The sequence below is a fragment of the Arachis ipaensis genome, chromosome B10 (assembly GCF_000816755.2).
Source record: "Arachis ipaensis cultivar K30076 chromosome B10, Araip1.1, whole genome shotgun sequence".
Taxonomy (NCBI): domain Eukaryota; kingdom Viridiplantae; phylum Streptophyta; class Magnoliopsida; order Fabales; family Fabaceae; genus Arachis; species Arachis ipaensis.
Window position 1 is genome coordinate 110,350,969 of NC_029794.2, and position 12,210 is coordinate 110,363,178.

General features: G+C 37.2%; 1 protein-coding gene and 1 long non-coding RNA gene across 2 annotated transcripts in view; one reads left to right on the forward strand and one right to left on the reverse strand.

Annotated features, from left to right (window-relative positions):
• LOC107620918 (extensin-like) lies at positions 4,291-4,737 on the forward strand. Its single transcript, XM_016323005.1, has one exon. The coding sequence runs from the start codon at positions 4,291-4,293 to the stop codon at positions 4,735-4,737; it is 447 nt and encodes a 148-aa protein (XP_016178491.1).
• LOC110268219 overlaps positions 11,080-12,210 on the reverse strand; it is a 10,528-nt gene continuing 9,397 nt past the window's right edge. The window contains exon 2 of the long non-coding RNA XR_002356331.1: positions 11,080-11,125. This is a non-coding gene — a long non-coding RNA (uncharacterized LOC110268219). The remainder of the gene's footprint in view (positions 11,126-12,210) is intronic.

A 12,210-nucleotide genomic window follows, 5' to 3' on the forward strand; every position in this document is an offset into this window, starting at 1 on the left:
CTAGGAGATTTAGAAGAGAACAAGAGAACAAGGGCAAATACAAAGGTTCAAGTTCAAAGGAGCACAAGATCGACTTGAGCAAAGTGACGTGCCATCACTGCAAGGAGGCTGGACACTTCAAGCTAAACTGTCCAAAACTCAAAAAGGAGGACAAAGAAAAGAAGGAAAGGAAGAGAGTACTCATGGCAGCTTGGGAGGATCTTGAGAAAGACTCAAATGAAGAAGAAGAATCTGAAGGAGATGACAAAGACTGCTTCATGGCTGGAAACAACAATCTTGATGAGGTAAACTATTATGATTTGACCATTGATGACTTGCATGCTATTATTGATGATCTCACTTTAAACACATCAAAACTGCTTGATAAATACAATGAATGCAGATCTGAAAGAGATGTGTTAAGAGCTGAAAATGATTTTTTAAAAGAAAAGGTGAAGGAAACTGAATGTGCTTTGGACATCATTGAAGAAAACAGATTTCTAAAATCTGAACTTGAAAAATTAAAAGGAAAGCACATTATGGATCCTTCTCATGAGTTAATTGCTGAAAATAAAAGATTAAATGATATGATTAAAAGGCTGAATGGTGACTTAGCAAAATTTGCTCAAGGTTCTAGTAACTTGGACAAATTACTTGCAAGTCAAAGACCATTGTTTGAAAAATCTGGTTTAGGCTACATAGCCAAGGAAGATGTAGTTTCCAACACTTCCTCTATAAAATTTGTGGCTTCTTCATCAAATACCAAACCTATACCAAACAAATCAGGTATTCGATATGCTTCAACTTTTGAATAAAAATTTGATGAAGTATACAAGTGAAACTGAGCCTTCACCAAGAACTGATCTGAGTTCAAACCGGCCAGGTTTGGGTTATATTTCAAAAAATGAGGCTGCTTTCAAGAAACCATTTTTCTATAACAAAACCTCATTTTCGAAAAATCCAAAGAGTTTTAAAAATTCTGGTGAAAATATTTTTGCAAAGAGGAACAATTATAACAAAAATCAGTTTGTTAAAGGAAATGCGTCTCCTCCAAAAACCAGAAAATTTCAACCATTTAATCACTTCAAGCAATTTAACTCACCTAAGTTTCAGCGACACACATCAAAAAATCATTGTGTTAATTGCAAGAAAGTTGGTCACTCATATGAACAATGTTTTATTGAAAAGAGAGTTGTAGGAAACAAAGTCTACGATGTTGTTTGTGATTTCAATGCACTTGGGCAACCAAGATGGATTAACTTCAAAGGATCCAAATTAATTTGGATACCTAAGGCTACTTGAAACCCATCATGCAGATTTGCCTAGCATCCAAGAACAAAAAGGACATGTGGTACATGGATAGTGGATGTTCAAGGCACATGACTGGAAGGTCAACCGACTTCATCAAACTAAACAAGTATGATGGAGGTTTTGTGACCTTTGGAGATGATGGTAAAGGTAAAATCATTGCTGTTGGAAAATTAGGTAATGAGCAATTTACTTTCATTGATGATGTACTTTTGGTATGTGGTTTAAAGCACAATTTTTTGAGTATAAGTCAGTTGTGAGATTTAGGATATTTAGTTGTTTTCAAAAGGCTTGAATGCTGTGTTGTTAATGAAAAGACAAATGAAGTGATGTTTGTTGCCAAGCGTTTCAATAATATGTATGGACTTACTCTTGATGAACTAAAGGATCAAAATGTAGCTTGTCTTCACTCTAAAGAATCTGAAAAGTGGTTATGGCACAAGAGATTGGGCCATGCAAGTATGTTTCAAATAAACAAACTTGTAAAGAAAGAATTAGTAAGAGGTCTTCCTTTGATAAAGTTTGACAAAGACATCACTTGTGATGCTTGTCAAATGGGAAAACAAACAAAAAGATCTTTTAAACCAAAGGAAGACATCTCTACTAAAAGACCACTTGAGTTGCTACACATTGATTTATTTGGTCCAACAAGAACTCAAAGCCTAGGTGGTAAACATTATGGTTTAGTAATTGTGAATGACTACACTAGGTTTGGTTGGGTTTTATTTCTTGCACACAAAAATGAAGTATTTTCGGTCTTTGAACCTTTTTGCAAGAAAATTCAAAATGAAAAGGATTTGAAAATCTCCTCTATAAGAAGCGATCATGGAACTGAATTTGAAAATAATTTGTTTGAATCCTTTTGTGAGGAATTTGGAATATCTCACAACTTCTCTTGTCCAAGAACACCACAACAAAATGGTATTGTGGAAAGAAGAAATAGAAGCATACAAAAGATGACAAGAGCTATGCTTTGTGAGAGTAATGTTCCAAAATTTCTTTGGGCTGAAGCGGTTAACACGGCTTGCCACATTTTGAATAGAACAATCATAAGAAAATTTTTGAAGAAAACCCCTTATGAACTTTGGAAAGGCTACCCACCAAACTTAGATTACTTACGCATCTTTGGATGCAAATGTTTTGTCTTAAACAACAAAGAAAATTTGGGTAAATTTGATCCAAAGACTTATGAGTGTTTGTTTGTAGGATATTCTACAACTAGTAAAGCATATAGGGTTTATCATCAAGATGCTAGGATTATTGAGGAGTCCATACATGTTACATTTTGTGATACTAACTTGGTACAAAGCATTTTGGAATATTGTGATGCAGGAAATCAATCTCAAAAGGAAGATGAAGCTGCTCAAAATCATGAAAAAGAAAATTCTGGACAAGCTGAACCAGAAACTGCTAATGCTAAAAATTCAAGAGACAATTCCATTTTGTCTCATGAATCTGAAGGAAATCCTGCAGCCAGCAGCGTTCAGAATCCCTTAGTGACTGAATCTGCCTCCAAGTCCACCAGACCTCGTGAATGGAGATTCTTGAAGAATTATCCTGAGGAATTTTTCATTGGGGACGTATCTCATGGAGTGCAAACAAGGTCTTCCACTAGAAAGGCAAATGAAGGATCAAACATTGCCCTTCTTTCACAAATAGAGCCTCAAAACGTCAAGGAAGCACTTAGTGACCCTTCTTGGGTTAAAGCTATGGAGGATGAGCTTCTTGAGTTTAAAAAGAACTAAGTATGGACTTTGGTTCCAAGGCCAAGTGGAAAGAAAGTGACCGGCACCAAGTGGATTTTTCAGAACAAGTTGGGAGAAGATGGTAGCATTGCAAGAAACAAGGCAAGGCTAGTGGCACAAGGATATGACCAAGAAAAAGGAATAGACTTTGATGAATCCTTTGCCCCTGTTGCCCGAATAGAAGCCATAAGACTTCTCTTAGCTTATGCTGCATTTTGTGGTTTTAAATTATATCAAATGGATGTGAAATGTGCATTTTTGAATGGAGTAATAGATAGAGAAGTGTATGTAGAGCAGCCTCCTGGTTTTGAAAATAAAGATCATTTTGATTATGTTTTCAAATTATCTAAAGCTCTCTATGGTTTAAGACAAGCTCCTAGAGCTTGGTATGAGAGACTTAGCTCTTTTCTTTTGAAAAATGGTTTCAAAGAGGCACCACTAACACAACTCTATTTATTAAGAACTCTAATGATTCTTTTATTCTAGTCCAAATATATGTTGATGACATTATTTTTGGATCAGCTAATGAATCCCTTTGTTCTGAATTTGAAAAACTCATGACAAGTGAATTTGACATGAGTATGATGGGTGAACTTAATTTCAATTAGCAGATATTTTTACAAAACCATTAGCTGAGGATAGATTCTGCGTGCTTAGGACTTGTCTAGGAATTTTGAGCTATGATTCTTTATTTGAAAAATGCTGATGTATTTGCTGGAGCTTTTTGTCTCATAAACAGGCATGAGATAATTCTGGGCAGGTGATGAACGTTTTCCTCAAGTCAGCGTGTTCTGGGCTTGTTTCAAGTGAAACTCAATCTGGGCCAACTTCAAAATTCAGATCAAGAGTGGTCCAAATGTGTTTCATTAAATCCATATCACCTCAAGGCCCAAATATGAATGTTACAATTCTTTGCTAAAATTTTTTTGGTTGACTTGTGTGTTTAATTTTGTTTAAGGGTTCTTTTAATATTTTTGTCCAAAAAGATTTTCAGTTTGATTTTTTTAATTTTAAGGATTTCGAAAATTTAAAATTTAAAATTTTCTTGTTTTTAAAATCAAATCAAATCTTTCTTTTATGAGGTCATGTTTTTTCAAGTCTTTTCAAATGGTGATGCAGTTGCATGGTTTTGGAAATTCACTTTTGGGTACGGTTACCAACACTCCCTCTCTTCCCTCCATAACTTCTCCTCACACTCTTCAGTTTCTTCCCACTCACTTTACTACTTCTCTTCCCTCAAAAGACTGAAACTAACCAAATGAGGAAGAAAACCATTGCTAAAAGGGCTCCTCGTGAAAAAGTTTACAAACTTCCCTCAAAACCTTCCACTCGCTCCCAAGACCGGACCTTTACTCCATCTCCTTCTCCTCTTACCTCTCCTCCTCGCTCTGTTCCCATGGCGCGAACCAAAACCACTCCAAGGTACCCTGCTCCTGCCAAGCCGACGGCACCACCTAAAATGACGCCCTCCAAACCAAGCTCTTCGAAACCTGGCTCACCCAAGGGGAAGCGTCCTGCAGTTGAAGAACCTGTTCCTGAGACAGCAAAACCTAAGTCAAGGTCTGTCCCTGTTCGATCACAAAGAGGTAACCCTCATCGCCCTCTCAAATCTGTTAGAGAACCAGACATTGATCCTTTTGCTCACAAATCACACTACATGACATCTCACTCAGACTTTAACCCCATCGTTTCAAATCTGCCATGAACCACGATTTTTATGAGGGATTTATTCAGTATCGTACTCTATGTCCATCTTTTCTGGCTGATTTACCTGATTTGAAAAAGAAAGGTTTTCCTTTTGTTAAAAATTTGGAATTTTTAGACTGGAATCACCTTTTCAAAATAAAAAAACCTGTATATCCTCAGTTGGTCAAAGAATTTTATGCAAACATGACCCACCATGAAGGAAGTGTGCATTCGTATGTTAAGGGCAGAGACATTATCTTGAATAATGAAACCATCAGTGACTTGAAGTACAACACTAATGTTGGGCCGTGTGCTTATACCTCTGTGAAATGGGATGAAGGTGTTGGTATTTCTTACCATGATGCTTTGGCTCACATTTGTGAACATGTTTCCCTAATTGATGGCATCACACCCACTCACAAAACCCTAGGATATGAACGTGCTCAGTTGCACCGAATTGTTAATCACATCTTGATTCCTCAAAGTGGTTCATATCAAAAGGTCTCTTACACTGACACACTTGTTTTGTATGCCCTAATCACTAAAATAGAAATCTCTTTTGCCTACTTGATGGCTAGATACATGTTTGATTCTGTTATAAGTATAAAAGATAAAGCACTACCTTATGGCATGTTTTTAACTTGCATATTTGAGAATTTTGGTGTTGACCTGTCAAATGAGGATTATGAAAACAGACATTCATACCTAAAAGGGGGTGGTTCAGTGAAACAGCAAAAAGGACCAACTCGATCTGAGAGAGTGGTTCTAGATGATGATGATGAAGAGTTCATTCCAGATGATTCTCCTCCTCCTTCCACCGAGGGTACTTCCATCTCCACTGGGAAGAAATCTGCTCTGCTGAATGTGGTCAAGGATGTCGCTCAAGAATTTGTTTCCCAATCAAATCACATGATTGCCATGAGCAAGGAACAAAGGAAGCTAGCTAGCAAGCATGAAAACTTCCTGAAGAAATCAAGGGATAGGGTGGCTGTGCTCATGACCTTTATTGATAACCTTCAAAATGATGAAGACATTGCCACTGATGTTGAAGAGGAAGCTGCTTCGGAGGGGAATGGTTCTGATGCCTAGGATTTGTCTCATGAAAACTGTTGCTGCTGCTCTCTTTTTGTCTCATGAATTCTGTTTCTTTAGCTACTTTTGAACTGTTTCATTTTGGATGACTGTAATAACTCTAGCACGGACACACGGACACACTTGTTTTGTATGCCCTAATCACTAAAACAGAAATCTCTTTTGCCTATTTGATGGCTAGATACATGTTTGATTCTGTTAGAAGTGTGAAAGATAAAGCACTACCTTATGGAATATTGTTAACTTGCATATTTGAGAATTTTGGTGTTGATCTGTCAAAATGAGGATTATGAAAACAGACATTCATACCTAAAAGGGGGTGGTTCAGTGAAACAGCAAAAAGGACCAACTAGATCTAAGAGAGTGGTTCTAGATGATGATGATGAAGAGTTCATTCCAGATGATTCTCCTCCTCCTTCCACCGAGGGTACTTCCATCTCCACTGGGAAGAAATCTGCTCTGCTGAATGTGGTCAAGGATGTCGCTCAAGAATTTGTTTCCCAATCAAATCACATGATTGCCATGAGCAAGGAACAAAGGAAGCTAGCTAGCAAGCATGAAAACTTCCTGAAGAAATCAAGGGATAGGGTGGCTGTGCTCATGACCTTCATTGATAACCTTCAAAATGATGAAGACATTGCCACTGATATAGAAGAGGAAGCTGCTTCAGAGGGGAATGGTTCTGATGCCTAGGATTTGTTTCATAAAAACTGCTACTGCTGCTCTCTTTTTGTCTCATGAATTCTGTTTATCTTGTTACCATTGAACTGTTTTTATTTTGGATGACTGTAATAACTCTAAATACTGCTGCACTTCTTTTAGTTTAGTTAGAACTTTGGACTGTGATCTAACCTTTTCTTGCAGGATTTGTACTGATGTTTTTTGTTGATCATGCTTATTATCCACCCTTGATGACAAAAGGGGGAGTAATAGCAAGCAAGCACTGGTAAATGTGTCTTAGGATTTTTTTTTGGGCATTTGCTGCAGCTACTAGTATGTCATTTGGGATTTTGTCTGATTGAAACTTGATTTTACATGCTGAATCCTTTTGCTGATGATATTAGCTTGATGTTGGGCTAATTATGTGATGTTGCTTATTTGATACCCTTTAGCCAAGATAAATGTGTATAGCTCTTTATTGTGCTTTCTTTAAGTGTAATATAAAACAGGAACAAAGAGGAAAGTATAAATCCAGGGGGAGCTAATCTTGAAAAGGAAAGGGGGAGCAACATAAAAGCAAATGACAATCAAAGGGAGTTTCTAAACCTTACTCAAATTCATTCCTTTTGATTATTGCTTAAATCATGTTTGTCATCAAGGGGGAGATTGTTGAGTTAAGAAATTAATTAATAAAATTGATGATGACAAACATTTGATTAATGGGCTAATCACCCAATTAATTTTGATTATTTTTTATGAGTGATGCAGGCTAAAAACAAGTGTTACAGCAGCCCAACATCAAACAAAAGATATATGCTAATGGGCTGAATGGTAAGTGAAAATAAAGACAAGCCCAAGTCATTCATCTCAAGCAAAAAGTCTTCCAAGAAGCAAGGCAAGGCACCAACGGGCTGAACTTGAGAAGAATCCGATCCAAGCCCGAATTGATTTTCAATTCCCTCCATCTTGCCTTACCAGAAGCAACGTTCCTCTCCTCTCTAATCAAGTCAAATCAAAGCTTCAGAAAAGTAAGAAAGAGAAAGAGAGAAAAAGCTTCTTCCCTAAGCTAGTAACCAAAGAAGCAAGAGAGAGAAAGTTTAAGCTTGAAGCACAGAAGCTAAAACAGAAAATCCAAACCAAATCAAGCTTAACTTAAAGGTAATCCATCTCATCTTGCATGCATCAGATCTTCTTCTCTTCTCCCCAACTCTCTGCTATATCCGAAAATGGCATTCAAGGGAAACTTGTTCTCTGCCCTATTCTGCTTCACATCTACGGTCACAAGTGATACTTGGGGACCAAGTAGTTTCTCAATGGCTAAGATCAAGTTGACCATGAGAAGATTTCTATGGTTACTGCTTTATGGCTTTCGGTCAAGATGAAGGATTCAGAAGCAAAGTTTCTACTCTAAGGTTTAATGTGAAAAAGTGAATCTGTGGGTTGGTGAAGCTCAAGGCTCAAGGTGTTGACCTTGGAAGCAGAACCAAGCAACATGCAAGGAGATAAAAGAAGCTTGCTGCTCATTCAGAAGGCAAGGAGAGAAAACCAGAGTGTGTGAACAGTGTTATGCTTAGAAGTTTCTCTACTTGGATAATGCTTTCTTTCAAAGAAGCATTCGGCCAATACTGAAGAACTGCATCTGAGGTTTGCGAATCTGGTTTTACACATAGCAAAGAGGCTGCTGATGAAGTCAATCTCCTTCATGTTTTACTGATTGTAATGTACTTTTCTAAGTTTATCTTTCTGTAATTTCTTGAGAGAAAAGGCATTGTGAGAAAGCTTAAGAAAAAGCCATGAGTGGAAAAAGGCTGAGAGATACACTTAAGAGAAAAGCCTAGAGTTATTTTCTGATTTCTTTAGGTTGGTTAAGTGTCTTGTATCTTGTACCTGTAAGGTATCCCTTTCTTAGTTGGGTTAGCACTAAGAGCAATAGTTAGGTATTAGCATAGCCAACGTCAAGTTAGGTTAGAACTTGAGTGTGAAAGGATTGGGTCAATCCTGTGAAATTGGTGTATGTAATACTGTTAACTATAGTGAAATTCTTCCATAGTTGTGGAGGAGACTAGACGTAAGTTGCATAGCACAAGGCAACCGAACCAGGATACATGCTGGTGTTAGCTTTTCTCTTTCTGCTGAGTTCTGTTTTCTGATATTCATGAGACAAAAATAAATTGTCTCATAAATTTCCGCTGCTGAGTTCAAACAGAACCTGAATTGAAAGTTCATTTTAAAAGGGTAATAACAGCAACTTAAAAGGAAGGCATAGATTCAACCCCCTTCTCTAAGCCTACTACAACCTTCAGGCTGGGAACACTAATACAAAGGGAACTTCTCACATAAATGCTCATCTAGGTAAAATGGATATTCTTCCTCCACATTTTTCACTTTCAAAAACATTTTTTTGAAATCTTTGAATGAAGACTTATATAACTTAAAAATACCCATATCTGGAGAACTGTTAAGGTTCACCCAAACACCTTTCCACACCCCCTTAGCTTGGAACAACGAAAAAAACAAACTCAAACTTGGTTCCAACTCCAAAAACTCCATCAAATTTTCGAAACATCTCAAAAATGCCCATCCATTCAGATGAAGCTACGAGGGGGCGCAGTTCAATTGCCACAACATGGAACACTCAAACTCTGTAAAAGGCAATTTTACATACAACTCTTGCAACAAACAACTGTAAATATAAAAATACTCAAAATTATTTTTACGGTGAAAAACTCTTTCAGACCTCAAACATGGCAACAACAACAGGTTAATACCAGAACCTACCCTGGTTACCTTATGTTTATCAATTTCATTTATGCTATCCTCATCAACAAATAACAAACCATGAATTTTTACATCCTCCCCCACCCGATCATACGAACCATCATTTTTCTTTTGTGCCTCACTCATTTTTTTCACACCCATTACTCAAAGAACGAAAAGAATTTCAAAAACAATGACTTGCACTAACCTCTTTTACTCATGCTTTAATACCTTCCGAAACAGTTGAGTTCCACCTTTTGTTTTTATGAACACAGTTGTGATTCCAAAATGTATTAATTCCAACTAAGTTTATTAAATTCTTGAAACCATACTTTCAATCTTTACCATTCATTCAATCTAACGGCATCTACGACATGGGAAACATAACCAACGTCAACTCAATAAGCACACACCTCGTTAAATGATTTTTTATTCTCTCTCCAAACTTTTTGCATTCTAGTTTTTACTCTTAAATTTGTATTTTTTATTTTAAAAAAATAGTTTTAATAAACAAGTTTGAGCTGGGGGCTCCACAGTATACAAGCCGACCTATATTTAAGCTCAACCTGCTTCATTAAAACTTCATCAGGCTCAGCTTAGGGGCTATGATATAACCGTTACAAATCGGTTACGAAAAGCTCGGCTTATACGTTATAGGTCGACAATTAGAATCACAATTAATCAGATCAAAACGTTATGATCCTCAAAACGTCATTCCTATAAATTCGGTAATGGACAAATTATGGATACCTCGGATGACTATAAAAGAAAACAAGGAAACTCGTCTGAGGTATGTGAAATATTCTTTTTCCTTGAAAAATATCACACACAAGTACTGACTTAAGCATCGGAGTGCCTTTTGCAGGTACCTCCCCTCCTTTGTTGTTTGTCCCACGCCGAAGTACTCCTTCTCTCAAGAATAAGCTCGGAGTTGAACATTCAGGAGCTCGGTGACAGAGTTCAACATGGCCGAGCTATACCTAAAAGTCAAGTAAGAACATGATTCTATTCCCAAAAAAATATAAAATCAAAATGCATACCCTTAAACACAACTTTGGTCGGATCCATAGCAGAAAAATCTTGCTCAGGGGCTAAAAACTTGGCTTGAGTAATCACCCATTCAAAACTTTTAGCAACGGCATCCAAGATTTCAGTCTCTTTACCTTTTTTCCAAATTCTTCATTTTCACAGTAGTCTCTATCATCTGATTCTTCATACTTTCAATATCATTCTCCTTTTTCTTTAACAGCTCCGCATCCTTCTCACGAGCATCATTCATTGTCCTCAACTCCTCATCCTTACTAACGAGTTTTCCCTTCAACTCTTCTATTAATTTCTTATCTAAAGAAATTTCCTCCTTCAACTCTTTAAAATCTTTGTTTTCCATCATCTTTTTATGTTTATTCTCCTGACTCCGACTAATGCTTGCCAAGCGCAAGCTGAGAACCTTGATATAGAAGAGGTACCCCTTTTCAACAACAAGAAATTATCAAGTATTAAAACACAACTCATTCATATACATACCTGAATATATTGATCAACAGAAATATGACCTGCTTTAGCACTTCATCGGCTACCACGATAAAAGGGAAACTTCTATCCCAAACTGACGCACCATCACCCACATCTGAGAACAAGTGCAACTTTTCTTGGTTCCTAACAAAAGCAATCAATTCTGGGAAAGGAATCTCTTTTCCGATTTCCTCAACACCATCATCCCTAACAACCAGTTCTGTTTTTCTCTTTTTGAAAATCATAGGTTTTCTTTTTTAGGTTGGTTGATTAACTTCACCTTTCCCAACTCCCTCACAGGATCAGCGAGGATACCTCTATTTCAATATTCTTGCTTTTCAGCCGAGCTATCAAGCTTGCCGCAGTCACACTGGGGTATTTACCAACTGCAACAAATAGACAAACATATTTTAACAAAATCAAACAACAATCGACAACTTTCATACAAATACAACATGTTTGAAACTCTTACTGATGAGCGGATAATTTATACGCTTTTTTGCATTGTTTTTACATAGTTTTTAGTATGATTTAGTTAGTTTTTAATATATTTTTATTAGTTTTTAAATAAAAATCACATTTCTGGACTTTACTATGAGTTTGTGTGTTTTTCTGTGATTTCAGGTATTTTCTGGCTGAAATTGAGGGACTTGAGCAAAAATCAGATTCAGAGGCTGAAGAAGGACTGCAGATGCTGTTGGATTCTGACCTCCCTGCACTCAAAGTGGATTTTCTAGAGCTACAGAAGTTCAAATGGCGTGCTCTCAATTGCATTGAAAAGTAGACATCCAGGGCTTTCAAGCAATATATAATAGTTCATACTTTTTCCGAGTTTAGACGACGCAAACTGGCGTTGAACGCCAGCTCTCTGCCCTATTCTGGAGTTAAACGCCAGAAACAGGTTGCAAAGCAGAGTTAAACGCCAGAAACAGGTTACAAACTGGCGTTCAACTCCAAGGAAGACCTCTACACGTGAAAGCTTCAATGCTCAGCTCAAGCACACACCAAGTGAGCCCAGAAGTGGATTTCTGCATCATTTACTTATTTCTGTAACCCTAGTAACTAGTTTAGTATAAATAGAACTTTTTACTATTGTGTTAGGGATCTTTGGATCATTTTTAGATCTCTGGAACACATTATGTAACTTTTACGTTCTGAGACCTCCATGGGAGGCTGGCCACTCGGTCATGTCTACCCTATTTTCACTTATGTATTTTCAACGGTAGAGTTTCTGCACACCATAGATTAAGGTGTGGAGCTCTGCTGTTCCTCATGAATTAATGCAAAGTACTATTGTTTTTCGCATTTTGGACCATTTTCACTGAGAGGACGGGATGTAGCCATTGACAACGGTGATGCCCAACATACAGCTTGCCATGGAAGGGAGTATGAATGATTGGATGAAAGCAGTAGGAAAGCGGAGATTCAGAAGGAACTAAGCATCTCTATACGCTTATCTGAAATTCTCACT